General features: G+C 42.0%; 1 protein-coding gene across 2 annotated transcripts in view; it reads left to right on the plus strand.

Annotated features, from left to right (window-relative positions):
• The window catches only part of LOC125643552 (uncharacterized), a 151,787-nt gene that overhangs the window by 12,650 nt on the left and 113,243 nt on the right, over positions 1-25,894 (plus strand). For both annotated transcript variants that reach the window (XM_075132769.1, XM_048866354.2), the window contains exons 4-10: positions 168-238; positions 2,726-2,891; positions 4,431-4,568; positions 7,212-7,401; positions 8,795-8,922; positions 20,365-20,468; positions 24,746-24,911. In XM_075132769.1, coding sequence (XP_074988870.1) covers positions 168-238; positions 2,726-2,891; positions 4,431-4,568; positions 7,212-7,401; positions 8,795-8,922; positions 20,365-20,468; positions 24,746-24,911 — 963 coding nt within the window. The remainder of the gene's footprint in view (positions 1-167; positions 239-2,725; positions 2,892-4,430; positions 4,569-7,211; positions 7,402-8,794; positions 8,923-20,364; positions 20,469-24,745; positions 24,912-25,894) is intronic.

The raw sequence follows: 25,894 nt of genomic DNA on the forward strand, positions 1-25,894 counted from the left end.
TCAGCGAATCTGCTTGTGTGTGAGTAGCGTTGACTTACCTGAATAAGGGCTGGAGAATTGGGCCAGTGCTTTGTGTTCTATTTTGTATTTCATTGTTCTTGTGTGAATTAAAGTCCACAAGTTCCTGTTGACAGTGGTGTTTGCCACACGGTTATTTTCCCTCCTAGTTGCAAGATGTACAGATTAAGACGACCCTGACATCCAGAGAGGAGTCTCTGAAGGAAATGGACAGTTTAAGGTAACATGGCTTCTGATCTGGCTCAGTTCCTTTCTTTAGAAACTTTCTTTAGCAGCATCATATTACCATTCTCTGTGTTTCCTCTTTCATTTACTTTTTAGCTGTCGAGCAAGCATTGGTCAGGATTACAGCATTGTTAACAATAGTTAAGGGCCATGTGGTTAAAAAAGATCTCTTTGGGATTTTTGTGTAAAAACTGTACATTCATTGGATGATTACCACAATTGGCTGTGCAAAACATCAGACACCTAACTGGTTACTTTCATGTAGCGATACCTGATCTTGTTCACAGTTTTGATAGTTTCATGAACATCTAGGCCCTGGGCCGCTGAGGTTTTGAAAACCTGACACTTAAGGTATAATCTTGGAGTAGTTTATATTTTGTATGATGAAAATATGCTTTGTAGCCTTCCAGAATATTTAAAGGATATTTATTATTTTCCAAATGTCAGTTTCTTCCTTGTATATTTCTTAGTAGCTCATTCATAGCATGCTGTTACTGGGCAGCCCTCTGGATAACTAATGTACAGACACTTATGGGGTGGGGATGACTATACAATAAGACCCTTACAAGCCTTGGAGGGGTGGTATTTTCCCAGAGAGCTGATGTTTCTTGCATCATCAAGAAAAGCTGTTTTGTTGTCTGGTAGGCTGAGCTGGCTAATCTCCCTGTATTGTCCCTCTGCTTGGATTCCCAGCCTTTAAACAACACAGAGATCTGCACCAGGCCCACAAAAATATAATCAGTTCAATACAGAGGGTCAGAAAGAGCACGTTTTGAGTAAATGCATTGCTTTTAAAAATATTCATTAGGAAAAGCTTTTGTTCCACAATATGAGCATTGATACTGGAGTTCAGATAGTTTCAGGCACAGATGCACCTTCCTCTGGAATGCTGGCTGTGGGGATTTCTGGAGAGATAAGAGCTGTTGTGTCTATTATTCTCTGCAGAGAAGCCAAAAATGCAATGGCAGAATGCTGAAAAAAGGATTAACTGAAGCTTGGCTACTAAAAATAATTATTCAGAACAGCGACACCTTATTAGCATTCTCTTCAGCCCAGTGTATATATACTGCGGTTCAGCCAGGCCGCCATACATGCATGCAACTCCCACTGAATCGAATGGGACTCAGAGGCATATCCATGGGAAATACCCTGTCTCTAGACACAACCACGTCTCCCTTGGCGAGAACTTGATCTGGATGTTGTTCCACAAATGACATTTTTCTCTGAGGTGACTTTTTGCTCTCAGTCGTGGGGAGAATGTTTCATTCGGAAGGGAAGATGCAAATGAAATGTGTCTTCCACTGATTCGCCCACAGTAGGAGCAATCCTTTTGATAGGAGTACAGTAGAACCCTCTTCACTGGGACACACTCATGGACAGTGGCGTTGGAAGAATTTTTGTAATGGGGAGGGCTGAAAGTCATTGAACAAAACTGTAAACACTGTCTATGATGGAATTAAGTCAGGGGGTGCTGCTGCACCCCTGCACATGGATGGCCTTTCCTTTCCTGTTCAGAGGAATTCCTGATGAACAGAAGTCAGCATTTTAATACTGACACTGCCTACAGAGCCCCTCATGGCCATGGAATTGGGCAGAAGCACTACCTACCCTGAGGCCTGGTCTACACTGGGGGAAGGGGGATTGAGCTAAGTTACGCAACTTTAGCTATGCGAATAACATAGCTGAAGTCAACGTACTTAGAGCTACTCACCGCGTTGTTGTCACTGTGGTGAGTCGACCGCTGACGCTCCCTCGTCAACTCCGCTTGTGCCTCTCTCTCTGGTGGAGTACCGGAGTCGACGGGAGAGCACTTGGCAGTCGATTTATCATGTCTAGACTAGATGTGATAAATCGCTGCCCGTCGATCCTGCAGGTAATGTAGACAAGCCCTGAGACAGGGACTGAGTTTGCTGCCTGTCCCACACTGGCAGCAAGGACAGATATCTATGACCCCTGTTATGGTGGCCAGGCATATGTAGACATCATGGAAGGAGCCATTAACAAGAAGTCTGTTGGGAAGCCATTCCTCTCCTTTCTGCATGTCCTACTGCTATCAAAGGGCAGCAAGATATCAGAGGGACAGTATGTGACACACACACCATGCGTGGCCCAAGATTCACTGAATTTCCACAAGTCTTCACCATTAAGTGGTATTACTGTCTTCCATTCAGCAAGAGCCGTAGCCATTAAGTATACTTAGCCTTAAATGGGTTCCTTGGGAGCTGTCCTGATTATGTCCCAATTAAGTGGACTGGGCTGTGTTTCACAGCAATTCACTTGATAGTTGGTTTTTAGAAGACTTGTAGTGTACTAGATAAAGTGAAATAAGAGGGGCTGTTACAAAGTGGGGGGGTATGTGACAGAGTGAGCCAGTCCCATTGGAGGGATGCTACCAAGTCAAAATGTCTGCATCCATCAAAGCTCTCAAATTCCCATTGCAGCCAGTGTCTGAACCTAGCAGCTGTGAACTCCTTTGTTGCAGGGAAGTACTAGAGCAGCATCCCCTTCAATTTTCTTTCCACGATGGGAAAATTCTGAAGATCTGCCCCCAGCAGTGCGAACAGGCCTGGGTGCTGAACATCAAGCGGGGCATTCTCAGCGTTCTTCAGACATCACCTGCAGCTGCTGGCAGTGGAACGGTTGAAGAGGTGAGCGTTGCTGGCTTTTAGCTATCTCCTTTTAAAATGACCAAAAGTTGTTGCTGCTTCATGGCCAGTCAGCAGCCTCTCATGGTCTAAGTGGACTATGTTTCTAAGTGGACACATCGTAAAATTGGCTCTTCTCGGCATTCTTGTTGGAAGTCTAAGCAGAGCTGGCTCAACTACTACTCTGCTACCCCGGAAGGTGGCTCCTTTTTGCTCCAGAGCAGAGCAGGGTAGAGTTATGGAAGGAGACTTGTGCTGTACCTATTCTGTGGGCAAAGTGCAGACTTCCCTCACCAAGGGCCTGATTCTGCACCCACTGAAAACAACAGGAGCTCTGTCATTGACTTCAAGGGGTTGCAAAATCAGGCTTCAAGGCTCTTAGCTGAGCATCATTTGAACACTATGTCTGAAAACATAAGGTCAAATTCTGCTGTGTTGCACTAAGGTAAATCTGGAGTAACTCATTGAAGTCAGTGGGTTTGTATGAGAGCAATACAGCCATATGAAGTCTCAATGGCACCTAAGCATGTGCCTAATATTGAACATGTGGTTAAGTCAGGGGTGGGAAAATTTTTTGGCCTGAGGGCCACATCAGGTTTCAAAAATTGTATGGAGGGTCGGTTAGGGGAGGCTGTGTCCCCAGACAGCCAGGCGTGGCCAAGCCCCTGCCTCCTATCTGACCCCCCTGTTCTCGCCCCCTCATGGCTCCCCAGGACTCCTGCCCCATCCAACCCCCCCTGCTCCCTGTCCCCTGACCACCCCTGGACCCCCCCCATTCCTGACTGCCCCCCAGGACCTCTGCCCCATTCAACCCCACCTGTTCCCTGCCCTCTGACCGCCCTGACCCCTATCCACACCCCTGACCATGCCCCCGAATTCCCCTGCCTCTATCCAACCCCCCTGCTCCCTGCCCCCTTACCGCGCTGCCTGGAGCACCGATGGCTGGTGGCTCTACAGCTGCGTTGCCCAGAGCACCGGGTCAGGCTGCAGCTCTGCAACTGCGCTGCCCGGCCGCCCAGAGCATTGCGCCGGCGGCATGGCACGCTGAGGCTGCGGGGAGGGGGGACAGCATAGGAGGGTCCGGGGGCTAGCCTGCCGGGCTAGGAACTCAGGGGCCAGACAGGAGGGACTCGCAGGCCAGATGTGGCCCGCAGGCCATAGTTTGCCCACCTCTGGGTTAAGTCATGTCCTGAGTGGGAATGTTTTTCTGAATCAGGGCTTAAGGTACAAAACAAATGGAGCAATATGTAATATGCGTTTAAGCAATTATGTAATTAAAAATCTTTCAGATTGAAGTTAAACCCTCCAATCCGACTTTTAAAATGCAAGATCATCTCACCAGGCCATTTTAAATGCATGTGCCTGCCCATGGTATCTGTGGCAAAGCTAATACACTGCAAGGGACAGTTCAGTTCCCTGAGCCTTTGCTACTTCAGGAAAGCAATTATAGTTAATTGCCATAATGATCGATATAGTCTGTTTGTGTTGTGTGTGAGTATATGTAGATAGGTAGCTTTATTGGTTTTGTATGTTTGTTATTAGATGGATATTCTGGGAAAATGCCCAACCAAATATCAGCGGAAAGGCCCTCTTGTTTTGAAGACAAAAGACTTAAACCTGTGTTCTCACCGGTATTCAGGTTTTATTTCCCTGCAGTCCATAGCTCTGCCTGATATGCTGGTAAGTATTGGGGGATTGGTTGTGGTCCTAACAAGAGTCCTTGCTATTTTCCTGAAGTGATTAAAAAGTGCCAGGCCTGCTAAGTATTTATAACCACATCCTGATGTCAAATATATTTAGTGATGTGTGTTTCTGCTAATCAAAATGTTTCTGATTATTGAAATAAAAGTTACTCAGGCCCTATTACACTTTATGTATGTACATCCCTCCTTAAATCCTCAGAAATAAAACCATGTTAGATAGTCATTAGGTTTATAGGTTTCAGAGTAGCAGCCGTGTTAGTCTGTATTCGCAAAATGAAAAGGAGTACTTGTGACACCTTAGAGACTAACAAATTTATTTGAGCATAAGCTTTCGTGAGCTACAGCTCACTTCATCGGATGCATTCGGTGGAAAATACAGTGGGGAGATTTATATACACAGAGAACATGAAACAATGGGTGTTACCATACGCACTGTAAAGAGAGTGATCACTTAAGGTGAGCTATTATCAGCGGGGGGGGGGGGGGGGGGGAAGGGAAGCTCTTTGTAGTGCTAATCAAGGTGGGCCATTTCCAGCAGTTGACAAGAACGTCTGAGGAACGTCGGGGCTGGGGGGGGGGGGGAGAAATAAACATGGGGAAATAGTTTTACTTTGTGTAATGAACCATCCACTCCCAGTCTCTATTCAAGCCTAAGTTAATTGTATCCAGTTTGCAAATGAATTCCAATTCAGCAGTCTCTCGTTGGAGTCTGTTTTTGAAGGTTTTTTGTTGAAGTATTGCCACTTTTAGGTCTGTAATCAAGTGACCAGAGAGATTGAAGTGTTCTCCGACTGGTTTATGAATGTTATAATTCTTGACATCTGATTTGTGTCCATTTATTCTTTTACGTAGAGACTGTCCGGTTTGACCAATTTACATGGCAGAGGGGCATTGCTGGCACATGATGGCATATATCACATTGGTAGATGTGCAGGTGAATGAGCCTCTGATATTCTGGCTGATGTGATTAGGCCCTATGATGGTGTCCCCTGAATAGATATGTGGACACAGTTGGCAATGGGCTTTGTTGCAAGGATAGGTTCCTGGGTTAGTGGTTCTGTTGTGTGGTGTGTGGTTGCTGGTGACTATTTGCTTCAGGTTGGGGGGCTGTCTGTTAGCAAGGACTGACCTGTCTGCCAAGATCTGTGAGAGTGATGGGTCTTCTTTCAGGATAGGTTGTAGATCCTTGATGATGTGCTGGAGAGGTTTTAGTTGGGGGCTGAAGGTGATGGCTAGTGGTGTTCTGTTATTTTCTTTGTTGGGCCTGTCCTGTAGTAGGTGACTTCTGGGTATTCTTCTGGCTCTGTCAATCTGTTTCTTCACTTCAGGAGGTGGGTATTGTAGTTGTAAGAAGGCTTGATAGAGATCTTGTAGGTGTTTGTCTCTGTCTGAGGAGTTGGAGCAAATGCGGTTGTATCAGTTTCCTTTGTTTTTGCTGAGATTTGCTGTTGTATTTGATGAACGTTATGTGACAAATACAGCATGTTCCTTTATGCTCATGTAACTTTAATTCGGCCCCCTTGCATGTATGCATTACAGTAACATCTTTAATGGCACAATCACAATCGACTGTATTGTCAGGCTTTCTTCATCATTTAATGCACAGGTTGGACAATGCATAGTCAACCTTTCGATATGTCTGTCTGAGGTTTTTCTGAATGCCCATCTCCCTAGATTTTAAGTAGCAAATGAGGCAGCTGATCAGTATTTATTTTTTTATCCTCACTGTTCAATGAGCAGATCCCAGCCTCATTCATAACACACCATTCCCCCTGTGCGGGGAGTGTAATAAGGGTCTTCTGGACTCCTGATTCAGTCACTACATCCACCTGGCTTTTTGACTACATTCTATCTCTACGCAGCTGAGAATGATTCTTTGGAATGGCAACACTTAAATAACTTGAGTAGCAGACAGTTTTAAAACGGATTCTGAGCTCTTCTGGCAATGAATACATGTATTTTATTGATCTTCTTTTACTGAGTCATTAATCACATAACTGATTAGCAGACAGCAATGTATGGAGGGACTGGCTTGGTTAAAACTCATGGGTTAGCTAATCCTCCACCCCTCCAAATGTATGATGCTTAAAGAGGTGGTTTAAAACTAAAATTGGAGGAGAAAAATAGAAAGCTGTGGATAAAAAGAGGTGTATGTGAGCTAAATGTCATGTTTTTGGAAAAATCACTAAAAGTTGTTTTAAAAACTCAAGGCTTTCCCAAGCACAATCAGTGTTCATGTCTGTTTTTTACAAACACTAGCAACAGAAATAAGGCAACCACACCTACTGTACGAGCCAGCTGTCAGCTCTTTGACATGAATAGCTTTTTGTTGTACTCAAACCTTTGCTGGCAAAGTAGACCTGGTAAAATTGGTGCCTTATGGAATAAAATGAAACGAGTCCAGTTCATAATGAAAGTTCATGTGAATTCCATTTCAGAAAAGGGAAGTGCAGGTCGGAAATTGGGACCTTATTAATGTATCCTTCTCTAGGAATCACAACAGGTCGAGACAGGAATGTCGCAGAGCTTGGGTCCTCTGTGAAGTCTGTGTTTCCCAGAAGAGATTGTGTGAATGGACAGAGGTTGCAAAGAGTTTTTCTGAAATGTTTGTTTCTCTCAGTTGCAGCAGCAGATCCTGTCCTCCAAACTGGAATGCGCTCAGAGCTTTAAGGATGGAATCCTGGCAGAGGCCAAATGCACTGAATCCAGTCTTGTTACACCTTTCTCTAGGAAGGGCAGTGGGGCGAAGACACAGACACAGTCCTCACTGAAACTACTTCAAGTGGAAGCAGAGATGTTGTACAAAACAGGTTACTTGATATTTCCAGTAACAGCAATTAGTGATTTCCTGGGGAGAGGTGGAAAAAAAAGTATATGGGCTGCCTCTTGCCCTTCCGTCTGCCTGTAGGAACTCCCTTTTTTCCAGATCTTTCCTTTCACGTGCTAAAAGGCATGGAACGGGAGACTATATCTGTGGATCTTGGGCTGTTGCCCATTGCCTGCTCTGGGAGACAGGGCCCTGAGGTTCTATAGACCTGGAAGAAAGTGAGTCTCCAAAAATGGTGAGGCTGGTATCCACAAGTGAGAGCTTGCAGATCTGAATTCCTCCATGGCTGGCTCCTGTTCTGTGTCTTTCCTAACCCTGGACCTGTAGCACTGATTCAGGCCCTCCCCGATGCACATATTCCCCCTGCAGTGGCAGAGTGTGATGCTTAGCTTTCCCCAGTGTATGGTGCCTAAAATATTAGAAATTCCAATGGTCTTCAAAGGAATATGCCAAGTAGAGCCCCTGTTTCCATCCATTGCCTCATCTCCCTGGGCCTGTCTTCATTAGCAGAACGAATCAATGGGAAGTCAATGGGAAGTTTGCCTAAGTAAGGAGTGGAGACCTAAATGGTGAAACTTCTTATTTTACTGGTGTATATTTCCCTATAAATTATTCTCTTTTAAAAATAAATCCTAATTTCTCAGAATATTCATATACATATGCTGACATAAGAAGACAAGGCCCCTAAGAGTTTATAGTAAGAGTCCAAACATGTCTCTTTGGCACCCAACATTCCAGTTGAGTTGCCTGGGAGTTCAGAAATGGAGGATCGGGGCAGTAACAAGACATAAGTAGATGGGGAGCGATGAAAACAGGCAGGCAAGGTGTGGGAAGGAGAGTATGTGGTTGGTTTTTGTTTCATGTGTGTCTTGTTTGTTCCATGTCTTTCTATGACTTTTCCTTGCAGGTTACATGCTCCCTTAGGCAGTGTACTTAAACACATGCTTACTTTTAAGCATGCAAGCACATCCGTTGACTTCAATTTAGCATATATTTTAGAATTTTGCTGAACTGAAGCTGTAGGTGTTGTCCTCACTGCCAAAAAAGGTGTGTTTTTACTGTGGTTTAACTAATACTTGTTAGCTGTCCTCTGTAAAATCTTAGTGGTGACAAAGCACGGTAGTTTTTAATGTGAGGTAGCTGGGCAAGATCAGTGCTATATCCCTGTCTATGGTAGACCTTATTTATTTAACTTGCAAAACGACAGTGCCTTCTCTACACTAGGATTTTACATACATATTAATTATCCCGCAGTAAAAACCCACCTTTTTTGGCAGGGAAGACATAGCCTCAGAGCATAAGATTCCCTGGGATTTAGTGTTGGCCACAGAAAATATCGACTGCTGCATAGTTGGTTTTTTTCCATGTGTTTCCAGTGGACTCCAGTGATCTCTATGTAAGTAATATGCTGTATGAAAGGGAAGAAAATGAGAAGCCGTCCACAGGAGAAGAGGTGGCTGAACTGGTGCGGAAGCTCTGCTTAGCACACAGCATGAGTTTTGAGGTAAGCCTTCTTTATAAAACATCCACCTCATGTTCTTTAGTGGAATAACCAACCATTTGGTGCTATGATGTGTTTCACACAAGTAGTCCATGACTCCCAGAAAGGAAGGTTAATATCCTAATGTTGTTGTCCCTTTTAATCGTTCCATAGGAACAAAGCCTCAGTAGGAAGGGTGCGAACTCATCGGGGATTCAAGAGGCATAGGATGATCTTCTTATTTATTAAGATTAGGATTGTGGTAATCATTGACAGGTTTCAGAGTAACAGCCGTGTTAGTCTGTATTCGCAAAAAGAAAAGGAGTACTTGTGGCACCTTAGAGACTAACCAATTTATTTGAGCATAAGCTTTCATGAGCTACAGCTCACTTCATCGGATGCATACTGTGGAAAATACAGAAGATGTTCTTATACATACAAACCATGAAAAAATGGGTGTTTACCACTACAAAAGGTTTTCTCTCCCCCCACCCCACTCTCCTGCTGGTAATAGCTTATCTAAAGTGATCACTCTCCTTACAAAGTGTATGATAATCAAGTTGGGCCATTTCCAGCACAAATCCAGGTTTTCTCCCCCCCCCCGCTTTCCACACACACAAACCCACTCTCCTGTTGGCAATAGCTTATCTCTTTTGTAGTGGTAAACACCCATTTTTTCATGGTTTGTATGTATAAGAACATCTTCTGTATTTTCCACAGTATGCATCCGATGAAGTGAGCTGTAGCTCACGAAAGCTTATGCTCAAATAAATTGGTTAGTCTTTAAGGTGCCACAAGTACTCCTTTTCTTTTTGGTAATCATTGAGAGGTCCCAGGCAGAATCAGGGCTCCATTGTGCTAGGTACTATACAAACAGAGGAAAACGTGATCACTGCCCTGGAAAACTTACAATCTAAATTGAAACAAGGTATAGCAAAAAAGCGTAACAAACAATGGGAAAGAAGGAGGATATGGGTAACAGCAACAAGATTATATGGATTTGTAGGTCAGTTTTTGCACACATGGTTCCAAATCATTTGAAAGTATTTTTTTTAAATAAAGAAAATCAGCTACTCCTGACTGCTGCTCAAATCTACCCATTATTAACCTGCTGACTTCTTGCCGGATTCTGTTTCTACCCGGTCACAAATTTCCTTTGTAGCTTTGGGCAAGTTACTCAAGCTTTCTGTGTCTCAATTATCCATCTGTAAAATAAGGCTCATACTATTTCCCTCCCTTAGTCCCCTGGAGAATTAATTATAGCTAGCGTGAGTGAAGGGCTCGAATACTATGGTGGTGAGTGCCATTGTAAAGCTTGCACATATATAAGATTAAATAGTGGTTGTTCCTTGCAGTGTAGTTGCCCAATGCTTAATGTTTGTTTTCATCGGAGCATGTACAGTGTTCAGGATCATGATAAATACTTTTAAAATTGTTCCAGAATTAGTCATGAGCTGTAACAGGAAAGACTTAAATATCTATTCATAATTATAGCTCTAATGTAATCATATTACAATTGCTGTGTGAGATCATTCTAAATCACTTTAAAGCAATAGTGCAAAGGTGACCACAATTTCTTTTACTTGTTGCAAAATATCTGGTTTCCTATATCACACAGCTGGAAAATGATGAGTATCTATTTATTTAATATGCTGAATAGATGTTGGCCAAATTAATCCCTGGCATAACTCTTTTGCATTCATTTGAGCTATATCAGAGTTGAGGTTTGGCTCAATTTGTCCCTATGAGAACTCTTTGGGGAGGCAGAGAGGAGAGAGAATGGTGTACTGTAGCTACCTTTCAAATCAGTTCAGTGTTTAGGATGTAAAAATATATTCATTTATTTATTCTTAATTCTTTCCAAAATAAATATCTATTTAACTAACCATTTTAAAAGGCTGGAAAAATGTATGAGGTGCTACTTTACATGTAATAATTTTAAATGTCTCAGAGTTTCATTACTCTGTATTAATTTTAATAAAATAGGAGAATGACACTTTCACATGGTGTATAGCTGAGGACCCAAAGTGGAATGTTTGGATTAGCAGTTAGCATTGTCATAAAGCACTGGCTGATGGGTTTGAGTACTGCTGGCATGATCTCGTGTTGAGATTCTCTTCCAGCCTCCAGAATTGAGATGAAAGATCCCTGTAAACGGATTTGTTAAATGTAAAGGGTGTCTTGGGAGCCTCCACCCACCATTTGCTGTCACACATCTTTGTTTTTGGGGGGCAGGGAGAGGATGGCTTCACTCTCTTGCTCTGTTCGTTATTCAGTCTAATTGTGTAACATAGGGACTAGGATGATAAAGTGGTGTTGTGAAGGGCTTGATCCTTGAGGTCAATGGGAGTTTAGCCTAAGGTCTGTGTGATTTGATTTTGCAATAATCCGGAGGGGCCCCAGGCAGGTATATAGGGCGTTGTCCGTAGGCACTGTCCATGCTTGCAGTCCAAGGGGGGTGGTTAATCTGACCCATTACTTACGTTTCAATTACCATAAAGATTATGGATCATATCCTGCTGTCAGCTATGCTGGTGTAAAAGAGCCACTCCAGATTTACATCAGCACAGAGTGAGTGGAGAATTTGGCCCTGTCAGTCCAATCCTGTAAAACATGGATCTCAATGAGAGCTGCGGGTGTTCGATGCCTGGCAGGAATGGGCCCACTTCCATGGGGCCTTAATCCACTCAAACCAGCCTAGCACACTTCAAGCAAAACTCTCTTGTCTCCACTGAGGGAGTGTGGACCTCTCAGGCAATAATTGGTTCTGGTCAATGGTTAATGAGCTCAAAGGGTGAGTACAGGTATTTGTTCAGTGTGGCATGAGACTCGGGGTTAAGGGATAGGGTTGGGGAGAGAGGTCACAGTCACAACTGGAACAGGGGGACTCCAAGTCAACCATGCTAAGTTACAATCTCAGTAGTTACTCCTAGACTATTAGGTGGCTCTAATTGTTTGACCCTTGTATCACAGGCCAGCAAAGGCCAGTGAGTAAGAATAAGGCTGGGGAGAAGGAAGGAGGACTGCCTGGATCTTTGTTTGGCATGATAGAACGTTCCCTGAGTATTGGGTAGTTTGGCTGCCCCTTTAGCTGAACAGCCGGGAGCAAAGTGTGACTAGCAGAGCTATAAAAGTAACCTCTCCTCCTAAATGAGTGATTAATTTTATATGTGTTGGACCTTGCAGAGGGAATGTGTGATGGCATTTAAGAACAAATTATGAGGCTCTGTGCTGTTTGGAAAATGTCATAATACTGCCACCTTGGACTCAAGAAGCTATTTCAAATAAGGTATGGAGCCTTTTTAAAATGCAGAATCTAGGAGAAAGTGTCCCCAAGGGAATGATAGTTAATTTCCCCAGTAGCCATTGAGTGTCATGTGTGTCTCCAAAAAGTCACAATGACTTCTTGTATGGGAGGCTTGTTTTGTAAATTGCTAAGATTAGCACAAGTAGCTGTTGTCTGTTCAAATGCCCGAAAGAGAGTTAAATTATTCATAATATGCATGTCCCAACACTGGAGACAATTGGTTGTCAGCTGTTTTCACTGTTCCATGGGACTCCTTCTGTGTGACAAGAAGTTTGAAATGGGTCCTGTATTATTCCCCCAGCCCCCTTTTTCTGTTTTTCATTCACCTCATTCCAACCAATAAAATATCCTCTGGGCCAGGAAGAGAGTTATGGGAATGGCCATGGCGTTGTCTGGGAGACTTATTCCTTGGCATCCATGTGTCGCTTATTTGTCTCCCTATTGTCTGGCTCTGAATGAAGCAAGATTATGCATTTCATTCAGGAAACAAAAACAAGAATAAATAGAGAGGAAAATCCCCCAAAACAGTGAACAGTGTGAAGGAGGAGGGGGAAATTGTGTCACTCCCCAGGAAGCTGAGCGTTTTTAAAATGCCATTATGAGAATGGATTGAATTTCAATGTGGATGGAGATTAGCTAATGGACCGTTAATGAAACAAGCACAGAATTTAAAAAAAAAATCAAAGAAAGGAGAGATGCAACTGTCACTTTCAGAGACTCTTGCCGTGAGGCTCTGATGCAGCTTCTGCAGTGGCCTCCATTAACGTTGTGGTACTGGAGTGTAAGCCCTTGGGAATGCAGCCCTCTATTCACCAAAGTGGTGCGGCAAGGACAGTGGCACAGTTAGCAACCCCCACCCCCAGCTCTGAGCTGGATGAGTGACCTCTAGGATCAAGAGGTTAGTTTGTTCTCCATTCCCATTCATTCCTTGGCCTCACTCCTAAAGTGTTCAGAAAAGTTGCTAATTAGTACGAATTTGGGTGGTGTCTGTGGGGTGGACGCTTGTGTGCTGTGAGTTGGACTCATGGCTTTTGACTCTAGGAAGCAAAGCTGAATCCTTCCCTGGTAACATAAGTAATAGAAGAGAAAAGGAGATGGGGAGACAGTATAGATTGCTTTGCTTTTAGCAGCTACGACTGTTCCTTACCTCCTGAACTTGTCAGTACTTACTCTTAGTGCACAGTTGGCCTCAGTTATGAACAGAAAATGTCACATACCCTGAATGCTTAGAAGACAGAAATGGAACAGGTCTGTTAGGTCACCTTGTCCCTCTCAATGCCAAGCCAGGACTGCACCCCACTAAACATCTACTGCTGTTTTGTCCAGTCTAGTTTTAAATATCCCAAGTGATTGGGCTTCTGCCATTTCCCATGGGAGACTGTTTCACACTTTAATGGAGCCCACTGTCAAGCAGTATTTGCAGACCTTAGGTGGACTACTTTTGTATGGATCTAAATAATTCCTCTCCTTCCTTGATGTTTACATGATCCACATATTTGTTGACAGTTATCATGCTTTCCCTTAGCTGTCACTTAGCAAAATGATTGCTTTTAAAATCTTTCATTGTAAGCCATCTCCTCCTCCCAGCCATCAGCCAGTTTTGTTGCTTTTCTATGAACTCCTTGGAGTTTGTCAATATCTCCTGGTAATGCCGTGCCCTGAAATAACTACAATATTCCAGGTGTTTGTGCATTCCAGCTGTTTAAGAGAGGGACCTTTACCCCAGCTTTTACATATGCTGCCTAAAATTGTGTTAGCTTTTTTTTACTACCCTACTGTGTTGTAAAGTTATGTTTCATTTGCTCTCTGTTCCCACTTCCAAGTCTCTTCCGGCATTAATACTTCCTAAGTTTCTCCTTCCCATTGAATATTGGTGGGTTGGATTATTCTCCCCTGAACAGAGATTAATCTGATTTTTCCAAGTAGAATCACATTTTGTTATTTTCAGGCACCTTTGTATTATTCCGCTGTACTCATTGGGGTTCACAGCTCCGCCCAGCTGAATATCTGCATATTTCTTTACTCTTTACTCCCTCTCCTAGACCTTTAATGAAAATACTAAATGATACTGAGCCTAACAGTGATCCCTATGGCACCTCGCTATGCATCTCGTTCAAGCTTTGGTGTAAATTATTAACCTGTATTTACTGTCCTGCTGGTTTTTAGTCTGAATCACGTTTGTATCCCAGGCCATTTGAATTAATGTTATGAGTTGGGCTGGCTGAAATTTTTTGTCTAAACTGTATTTTGTCAGACTTTTTTTTTAAATAAATGAATTTTTCCATGAAAAAGTACCTATGTTTTGTGAAAACCATACACTTTTTGGCTGAAAACTTTTGGTTTTAGATGAGGATTTTCAGTTTTTCAACATAGAATTTTCCACAAGAAAAGAACCGAATTCTTCAACCAGCACTAGTTGAGAATACGTTTTCTGCAGACATGATAGCAATACCCAAATCCATCTATTGCTTTCCCTTGTCCACCAATCCTTATTGCTCATGATTCCATTATCCTCTAGAAGTTTTATGAGTGGTTTTCCTATTTTACTTAGTTAGAAATTAATCATATACATGTGTAAAGCTCTACTATTTATCTATCTTAGGTACTTACATGGCTCCCACGACCATAGTGATGGGAGGACAATCTTTAGTATATTTATCCTCACAACACCACTGTGAGTTAGGGAATTATTATTATCCACATTTTACAGATGAGAAATGGAGGCAGAGAGAGCCTAAATGACTTGCCAGAGGTTACACAGGAAGTCTGTGATAAAGCAGGGATTTGACTCCAGCCCTTCACAAGTCCTAGGTTAACACCCAAACCAATGGACCATTCTCCCTCTCCACTGACACATCCATTGTGAATTCAACAGTATTGCGAGTGTTATAAATCAGCACTGAACTTGGCCCAGAAATACAAATATTCTTTCATTGCTTCACTACAGGTTGCAATGGTCTTTTTTAACCTTGATGTTAGGTGGTGTTGAGATGGGGTAGTCAGGTAAGCTGTAACCTTACTGAGGACCCTTCACTCAGCATTAAAAGTGATTTGTTTTTCCTCTTACACACACCTCAAGAAATTTTGTAATTCTAGCAAAAACATAAACAGTATTTCCCCCTCTTTGACAACATAAATATTAGCATGTATTTGAAATTGGGAGGTAATGTAATAAACTATGAACTGAAGAGATGTTTAGTTTTTTCCAGATAAAAGTATTTTTGTTGACATTAAATACAAGCATTTACTCTGTTTAAATCTTAATACCTTATTTGCTGCCAACTACTAGAGCTTATAAAGTCACAAGGGGTTCAGCTTGATTATTAGTGTATGGGTTTTATGCAAGTATGGTTTCCTTTTATCTGATATTATTAGCACACTGCTTCTGAATTACATAGTTCCCTCTTCACCTTACTTACTTACTATTGAAAACTGAAGGTGTCTTAGATTTCTTTCTTAAATTGAACATGTGTTAGAAAAATATAACTTCCTTGAATTGAAGATGAGTGCTGAAATGAAGTGGAGTTGGTCTGATGACGCCCCTACATTATCATTGCTTGGGGCATTTTTCCCAATCTCCTGAAATGCTTTCTTTAGACCCCAGTCATCAGCAATTCTTTCTTACTTTGATTGGACACTTTCATCCCTTTCCTTCTCTGTCAGACCTTTCGTTAGTTGTCGCACATTTCCAGTCAGCTAAATCAGGGCCATAATAAGGTTAAGCATTTAAACATATGCTTAATGTTAAGCCTGCATGTGCTCCCATACCCTGTTCATCAGAGAACTAATGCCCCGATTCAACAAGGTATTTCAGGGTGTGCAAATCCCAATGAAGTCAATAGGACTTCAGCACCATCTTAAAACTGTTATGTACTTGCCAAGTAGGGGTGGGATTAAACACACGCTTAAGTGCTTTGCTAAATTGGGGCCTATATAGTACATGTAGTTAAAGTTAAGCTAGTGGGATACCGATATTAAAGATAGAAGGAAAGTTACAAGTCCTAGGTCTTAGGCCCTGATCCAAAGCCCATTGAAATCTGTGGCAATTTTTCCATTGATGTCAATGGGTTTGGATCAGGTCCTTTAGTTATTGCATTAGTTTAGAATTGAAACTGGGTAAAAGTTTCAAAAGTGTCTCAAAGACTTAGGAACCACAGTCCTATAGAAGGACAGTGGAGTTTAAACTCCTACAGGATTTATAAACGTTACCCATTGTTTGTTATGTGTCCGTTTATAAAGAGCAAAATAAGTGTATTATTCAGTCTAAAAAGACTATTATTAGAATAAAGGAAACAGCAACAAGGAAGAGACACAATAAAGCTTGGAAGAGAGAGCACAGTGTGTGTGGATGGGTGTATCGCCTTCTCACTGACTGCAGCACCTCTGAGAATAAAAAATGGCCACCCACACGCTCCAGTTAGGAGAGTGTTTAAGCATAGTGCGTAAATCCATCTGTATTCAGCAAAGAACTTAAGTGCTTGAGTCCTATTGACGTTTTGTAGCTACAGTCAAGACTGCTAAGATGCATAAGACCAATTTGTGAACCCCTTACTACACTGGTCAGCAGTTACTCACACAAGTGCTCCCGTTGACTTCAGTGAGGCTACTCATGTGAGTAGCTACTGGGTTATCGCCCTCATGCCCATCCCTTGTACAGTAAACTTCTGACCCAGATTTTTACCAGTGCTTTGGAAGAAGTCTATTATATACTTGTCTGGATGTTGTGCTGGATACAGGATATCAATGACTCTCCTAAGTTTATAATGTTCAGGGTTTGGTGGTTTCATTTTTGAAGGTGCCTGTAAAGATAATGCAGGAATTATCTTTTTCTTTTCTTTTTGTTGGTGTATTTTATTTTGGTAAGATTAATGTGCTATTGCTGAGCATAGTCCAGTTAGAACAAAACCTTAAAGAGTAATACCCACACACCGATCTGTGAAAGTATTCTCAAAAAAATGTATATGGTAAGAGATTACTCCATCTGGTTACATAGTGCCAGCTTCTTTTTAATGAAAACCTCCTGGCAGGCTTTAATGAAAATCTAATTCTGGCATGGGATTATAGCACGTTCTCGTTGCTCTTGGAAGCAGTTCTGGAGCTCTCATTTTCCACATAAATAGTAAGAAACATGTAAATGATCGGGCTGTTTACTGAGGAGGCAGTTCTGTGTAGAAACCCACTGCAAGTGTACAGGATCACAGGAAATTTCAGGACAGCTAGAAGTTAGGGAGCCAAATTAGGTCTGCCCCTTTCTTTGGAGCTTTGATTTGGCAGAATTAAACCACTCTCTCTCTCTCAATCTCTGTGTATATATTTATATATATATACACACACACACACAAGACCCATAGTGATGTCTTTCGGGTAAGAATAATATTTTTACTTTACAGCCTTTCAAATCCGAAATGAATAATTTAAATGAATCCAATTAAAGTACAACACCAACTAAAGCTTGGACACCTTAAAATGTATGGCATGTTAAAAGAAACACACAAGTCTCCAGGTGTAATAAAATATCATCCTAATCCTACAGGAGATCAAAAATACTTGGAATAAATAGGGTTTATCAAAATCAGAGGTGTTATTTGGTAAGTAATCCCCTTCCCACCAGAGGACAGTCTGTATGTGGTTAACAGGGAGTTTCAGATAATTGGGGTTTGGATAGATAAGACTCCTGTATAAAAATCAAACGCACACTGTCTTTGTTGAGCATGCATAACGCTATTTACACTAAGTGAGTGGTGCGCACTATGCGGAGAATACAGACCTACGTTTGTTTAATGTGATTTCTTGATGCACAATTTTCATTACTTTCAAGTTGTATGGTCTTTGAGGGTTTGTTTTAGTGATTTCTAGCTTGGAGCATTTGTATATGACAGCGGTACTGACATAAAAAAGGGGGACTAGCTCCGGTAACCAGATGAAAAGAGAATCTACCACAAGTATTTGTTTCAGGGAAAAGGTTTCCATTAAAGAAGGAGACCATCAATCACTTGTGAGTTTCCATAGTAAATCTCTACACAAAAGTTGAAAAAAATCAGAACACGTGACTAGAACTGTACAGGAACCAGAATTTCCAATTTGCAGGCAATTTAATTTTTAGATGTTTTTCTAAACTAAATTTAATCAAAATTGACACGTTCCCCTGGAAAGATTTGATTTTGAAGACATCGTATTTTCTGATGGAAAAGTGTTCCATCAAAAAAAATTTGACCAGCTCTAAAAGTGACCATGAGAACTACAGAGAAACATTTGCTTTTCTCCAAGTGTATCCATCTTAAAATATCACAGTTGAGTATTGGCCAAGATGACCAGGTAGATTCCAAAATAAGTCTCATCAGGAGTAAGCATGGAATAAAGAGTACTGAAAAACTTTACCTGGAAAATGTTGTCTTAAGAGTAGAACTCGCCACATCCTGAAGGAGGCACCTGACTGGGGAAAGAAACTATGGTCAAGGAATAGATGCCAGACCTGCAACAAACAAGCCCATAATTAGATACAAGATACTTCACTAAGGTGGTGAGGGGAGGGAGTCGCAGCCCAGGGGCACTGTGGGTGCTGGGCAGGGGACGCGGCTGCTTGGCGGGGGGGCCATTGCAGCCCAGGGGCCTCCGCTCTGCCCCAAGCCCCGGTTCTGCAATTCCCATTGGCTGGGAACTGCAGCTAATGGGAGCTGCGGGAGTAGTGCCTGCAGGCGGAGGTAGGAGCCTAGGGAGGGGAGTTGCTGTTGCCCTTCCGGGGACACCCCCCACCCCCAAGCACCGCCCCGGCCCCCAACCCCCAGCCCTGAGTCCCCCCACACCCAAACTACTCCTGCTGGGGAGTGGGGGTACCCGAGACTGCCTGAGCAGCAGCTGGTATGCCTGGCCCAGGGTCGCCTGAGCTGCTCAAGTGGCCCCCGGGCCAGGCACACAGGCCTCTGCAGATGTCAGGGAGGTCACGGAAAGTCACGGAATCCATGACCTTGGTGACAAACATGGAGGTTTAACTATGACCATTCCTGGAAGGGATGGCTGTCTGCAAAAACTGGCCAACTGGACAAGATCTGCTTGTTTAGTTAAGCTTGTTTCCAACATTGGGCTTTAGAGAATGAAAGTTAGCGCTAATAGTGCATTATACATCCAAAGGGGCCTTGGGAAAAGCAACCCTTCTTTACTCCTTATCAGTGTATCATAGACTTACACAATCTAGTTCAGTCACTCTGCTTTTCAGTGCCTTCTTAGAACTGGAACACTTGATTTAGTTCCAAACCAGCGTTCTTTTGCTCCAGCTACATGTACATTGATGTGGCAATGAACTAAATACTAAAAGAGGCACTGTTCAATTTAGGCCCAAATTTTAACGTTTTAAAATAAATTGACATGAAATAAATTCTCTCAGCTTTGCATGCATTACTTCACAGAGGGAAGATGTAACCATTACTAAATCACTAAGATAAATGATGTTTTGCATAAGTGCTAGGTATCATATAATATTACACTTTGTGATTGTATTGTTTGTATTGAATCATAGAATCATAGAATATAAGGGTTGGAAGGGACCCCAGAAGGTCATCTAGTCCAACCCCCTCATCTAGTCCAACCCCCAAATTATTGTAGTAATGCCTTGGAGCTGCAGTCATGCAGCAGCACCCCATTGTGCAGGGTGCTGTCTGCTAGGTGTAGCTGCTGTATCTAAGAGCTCTGTGTAGTTCAAAAGCTTGTCTCTCACTCCAACAGAAATTTGTCCAATAAAGGATATTACCTCACCCATCTTGTCCCTCTAATATCCTGGGACCAAAACTGCTATAAGAACACTGCAAACAAGTGCCGTTCAAACACAGAACAAAAAGATGGTCCCTGCTCTAAACTGTACCCAGTTACACTGTCATTGATTTGTATTGTGGTAGTGCCTTAAGACCCCTAACTAAGATTGGGACCCCATTGTGGTAGGGACTTTGCAGACAGTTAGAGGCAGTCTCTTTCCTGAAGAGATTACAATCTAAACAGAAAAGACAGACCAAAGGAGAGGAGGAGAGGCAGAACCACAGAAGAGGGGTGGTCAAAGATGACACTGCAGGCTCAGTGGCTGAGCTAAATCCTACTCCAGTGCCCTATCCACTGAACCATGCTTCCTCTATAACTATTATATAACCTGTACTGTCGTCCTTTATTTCTAGACTGCAGACCTCTTCATGAGTCTGGTGTTTGAGCTTCGAAGTCTCTCTGCTGACACTTTAATAGGCCTTTGGCGTAGATCTTCATTTAAATGCAGGGACAACTGGTAAGATTCCTTTAACAGTGATTAGCTGTATTCTTTGAAAGTAAAGAAATGTATTTCCTTTACCTTTATTTTGATCATATCCTACGCCAAAATAGTTGTGTTAAGTTCTGCTCTGCTCTACTGTGAGTCTCATTTCAATGACCGAAAGATGATGTTCCCCTTCAAGCATGCATCTCAATAACTTTCCAAAGTATGTATCAGAGTGTCTTCAAGCAATTCCAAGACCCACTTCCCACAAAGCCAGGTGATTTCTGTGACAGAATATAGTGGTAAGTGCACAAGAAGACTTGCATAGCTCTCCAAAAGAAAGGAATCTGCAGGCTCATATTTGAAATAAGCTTCTCAAACGGTCAGTGGCAAAGCCCTGTCTTGGGTTCACAGGTATGTGTTTTGAGATGTGCTTTCAGACAGGATCAATGGTCTTGTAGTTAAGATGCTGGATTGGGATTCAGGAGATCTGGATTCTATGACCAGTTTTTCTACAAACTCCCTGGACTCCTTGGTCAAGTCCCTTGATCTCTCTGGGCCTCAGTTCTCCATCTGTAAAACAGGGATAACAATGCTTCATTTCTCTCATTCTTTGTGACTTGTCTGTTTAGATTTCGGGGCAGGTAAAGTCTCTTACAATGTGTTTTTTGGAGTGATCTGAACAGTGGGGCCCCCATCTCTGTTGGGGCCTTTAGATGCTGCTGTAATGTAAATGATAACCATGGTAGCGTCTCCTATGAGTGGAACACTATACAGCCCCTGCTTATATTTTGCCACCTAGCAGGTCTGATTCTCTTCTCTTCCAAGGCCAGAACGGGACCATTGAGATAATCTAAACTGAACTATATAACAAAGGCCATAGAACTTCCTAGAGCAGATCTTTTAGAAAAACATCCAATCTTGATTTTAAAATTGTCAGGGATAGAGAATCCACCACGACCCTTGGTAAACTGTTCAATGGTTAATTACTCTCACTGTTAAAAATATATGCCTTATTTCCAGTCTGAATTTGTCTAGCTTCATCTTCCAGCCACTTGATCGTGTTCTGCCTTTCTCTGCTAGATTGCAGAGTCCATTATTAAATATTTATTTCCTAGGTGGGTACTTAAAGACTAATCAATTCATCCCTTAGCCTTCTTTGTTAAGCTAGATAGAGTGAACTCCTTGAGTCCATCACTATAAGGCATGTTTTCTAATCCTTTAATCATTCTCGTGGCTCTTCTCTTTATGCTCTCCAATATATCAACATCCTTCTTGAAGTGTGGACACAGTATTTCAGCAACATTTTGCACCAGTGTCAAATACAGAGGTAAAATAATCTCTCTATTCCTACTCAAGATTCCCTTGCTATGCATCCCAGGATCGCATTAGCCCTTTTGGCCACAGCATCACACTGGGGGTTCACGTTCAGCTGATTATCCACCACAATCTGCAAATCTTCTTCAGAATCACTGCTTCCCAGGGTAGAGTCCCCCATCCTGTATGCATGGCCTACATTCTTTGTTCCTAGATTAATACATTTACATTTAGCGCTATTAAAACACACATTGTTTGCTTGCACCCAGCTTACCAAGTGATCCAGTTCACTCTGAATCAGTGACCTCTGACGTCTTTATTATTTACCACTCCCCCAATTTTTGTGTCATCTGCAAACTTGATCAGTATTAAACTGGTGTAACTTCACTGCCTCTAATGGTGTTGATTCTGACTTACACCAGTGGAGGTGAAAAGAGACTCAGGCCAACAGAGTCAAAGTTAGCACAGCTGTATGAATGTAAATGAAGGCAAGAATTTGGCCCAGAAATCTATAGGGCATGGGTGTATGAAATTGGATTAAATACAGTGAATGAGTCCATTGAAAACAGTACAAATAGTATGGGAAGGGGGAGCACATAGAAGAGGATTTCTGTTTCAAGGGTGTTTTATGTGTATCTTCTACAGTTCCCAATTTAATGTGTTTGGTATTTAATGCCAGTGCTGATAAATGTGGCCACTGTTAATGGTATCCGTGTAAAGCCTTTTCCACTATAAATGCCCTGCCAGTGCTGGTCATTGATCTAGCACAGTATGCAGAGTTGCCTTCTCTGTCCACTTCCTCACGAAGAGAACTTTCCAGCCATTCCAGGAACAATACCAATGGGAAGCTCAGGTCATGCTCAGGTTACATCTGGATGTAAATCAAGATTTATGTTGTTAGGCACCTGCCATAATGGAAAAATATGGAAAATCCCGGTTAAGAAAATCTCACTGGGAACATTATGAACTTTCTAATGTGGAATGAATTAAAAGTGGCAGCTGCTCCAGATGTGCTTCATTAGAGGAACAAATCTTGATTGATGTTCACCAAAGCTGATGTGTTTGATAAAGAAAAGAAACATGTTCAATTTGTTTTACAGTCATCTATAGTCTGTTCCCAGAATAAAAGTGCCAATTGTGCAGGAAATGTGATTGGTGGAGTGGAGGATAGGATATTTCTGTGTGTGTTTGAGGGTTTCCCTAGACACTGGGAGTCTAGCTATTTTTGTTCAGTTCTCTGGGAGTGTTGTGTTTCTAAAACATTGTCTCAGTCCTGACATTTTTGCATGCCCAAACAAGTCATTTTTGTTTCAATTTTTATGCATCTTGTCCAGCTATTCCTTCTCAGTTAGTATAAATCAAACAATCTGGAAATTATGTATACGTGTTGGTTGGAATCAGGGCAAGGAGAATCCTACCTTGGTGAAATCATGAATACCTGGACGTTGTCAAATGATTATTGTTGTGGGCACATTAAAAGGTTCTGAGGTTTGGTGTAGCTCAAGATAAGTACCAAACAGATGCTTAACCCAACATTATAAAACCTTTTGAGGTTGCAAAATTGGTCTGGAGGCAACCTTATTAAAAAAAAAAAAAGGTTTTCTTATGAGATTTCTGCCACTTCCTTCCTTCAGTCCTACCAGAAATACCATGACAATAGCAGAGGAAGGTGAAAAAGAAAAGTAATTTTAAAGTGAACGGAACGTTTGGATTCGTTTTTGCAAAAGTTTTGGTCTGTTCTTAACTGATCCAAACCAGTTTGCCTAACCCTAAAATTATATCCTTCCTAATGGAATGTTCTTTCACCAACAATGCTGACTGCATGCAAGGAAGGTCAAAAATCCCTTTCTAGCCTTTCCAGAGCTGACTAAAAAAACCCTCAACCAATGTCCACAAAAATGTCGTCGATAATGCTTTCCCAGTTTTGATTGAAGAAACTTTTAGGTGGAAATTATTTCCTTGATATAATCTAGAGTTGGGCCTCACTCACAACGTTTGATCAAGGTCCAAACATCTCTAATATTGGGGATGGTTCAGATCTGAGGGTTTGGATCTTTGATAAGGCTTAGTTCTACGCTATTTTGGTCAATTAGTTTGTCCCTCAACTTCAGTAAGAGTGGGATCAGGCCTATAATCTTATTTTTCTTCCTCCTTCTGACAATGTGGGCTTTCTTAACAAATACAAGTAAATATATTGAGAACTGCAAGCATAGAAACAGGCATTTAATGTGCTTTCAGGCCAAAATATTATCTAGCTTAGACTAAATTTTCTGTACAGCTGCTCTGGATTTGTAACAATGGTTCATGCTTCACTTGACACAAACATGAAAAATTGGCATTAACTCTACATTAGTTATAAGAAAAACCCTAAATCACTTAATTTCTCTCATGCTGACAAATAGCTACATTATTCTTCAGAGAAAAATCACAACTGTAGGTCATCTTCTGCCGATAGTAGTCTAAGGCTTTATCTACATGGGAAAGTCTTACCAATTATACCAGTATAGCTACACCAGTATAGCCCCCTGTGTGGACATTCTTCTTCTGCTATATAAATACCTTTTTTCAGTTTAGCAATAAACACCTTCCCAAGTGACATAATTCTGAACCGCAGACATAAATGACTAAGATTTGAGACATTTCAGTCTTTAGGTGCCCAATTTGAGACATCTTAGAGGGACCTATTTTTGAGAGAGGGACGCTGAGTCCTTTCTTGAAAATCAAGTCCCTTGAGGAGACAAAAAACTTGGGATGCCCAGAATCACTAGTCACATTTGAAAATCTTGGCCTAGGAGGTCCAGCACTGCACCCGCTGAAATCCATGTCAAACCTCACCTTGATTTTTGTAGGGTCAGGATATGCCCCTCAGTTTTTTAGTGGGCTTTTATTTCCATTGAAGCAACCTCAGTCTCAGGAAGACAGAAGGCAAATATTCTTTGACTCTGAGGTACTTCAGTTCATGTAGGTTTTGATGTTTTTCTGTTGTGTTTCAGGCAGCCGCTAGTAGATGCTCTCCCATCGTGTGCTACAGAGGCCTGTGTTGTCCTGATGAAAGAAATTATTGTTGCAAAAGAAGTGGAAGAGGACAAAATGGAATCTTTCCTTTGGTCATTGTCATTCATTCCTGAGCCCACCACAGGCATGATCAACTCTCTTGCTGTGAGCAGACAAGTTTTTCATTTTATCATTAAAACCATCTGGTTCCTAGCCTTGGCATTTAGACTATTCATCTCACTCACACTCAGATTTACACGAAACTCTGCTTCTGGAGGTGATTTTAGTGATGTGTTCTGGGAGTGGACTGAAACTACCAGCTCATTTCATGTAAAACTCCAGCAGAGGGTGCAAAGAGCCTTTAGTTACTGGTGTTTGATTTGAACCGGCAGCATAGAGATAGAAGGGAAGAGACTGAACTGGCCCCTCATGGGTGCTCTCTGTGGGTCAAGGTAGAGGTTCAAAGGCAGGACAGTGTGAGGAAGCTGCTATTCTTGCAGGTTCTGCTCTCCCTGTTTTTTGGATAGAGGGCTTCATTCTCCAGTGCTGTCAATTCAGCACTTTTTCACGAGTATTATAATGAACACCCACAGACATTCCAGGCTCACAGCTACTTTTCAGATTTTGGCTTGTTAGTTGATTACATGTGCTGAGTATTCACATTTTTATAGTGTGGTTTCCCCCTAAGGTAATATGTAATACAGTCCCTATGTGTATTACCATGTATACCACGAATTTCAGCTCAGAATGGCATTTGTCACCTTTCATGTATCATTTTCCAAGATTTGGAGGAAAGGATACAGGGAATTTTACATACACCCTAAAGGGCTCTAATGCTCTATGGTTTTTACATTGCACAATGCCCTCTTCTTTGGGCTTCACTTTCTGCAGGACGCTATTATTGAAACTGCTGTAAATGGGCTTTTTTTTAGTGATCGGAGAGCCTCAAAAGATTTGGTTCAGTTTGTGTGCTTCTCTGAAGAAGTAGCCACATTTCTTGGGTATGCAAAATTGAGCTCAGGATTGAGCTAAAAATTGAGCAAACTGGCAATGTGTTTGCAAGATTCCAAGTACTTCCTACATCTATGCAGACTGGAATGAGCAACCTGTCTTTTAATATTTCTACTCTGGGATCATGAATAGAGGTG

Source organism: Caretta caretta, chromosome 10 (genome assembly GCF_965140235.1).
Source record: "Caretta caretta isolate rCarCar2 chromosome 10, rCarCar1.hap1, whole genome shotgun sequence".
NCBI lineage: Eukaryota > Metazoa > Chordata > Testudines > Cheloniidae > Caretta > Caretta caretta.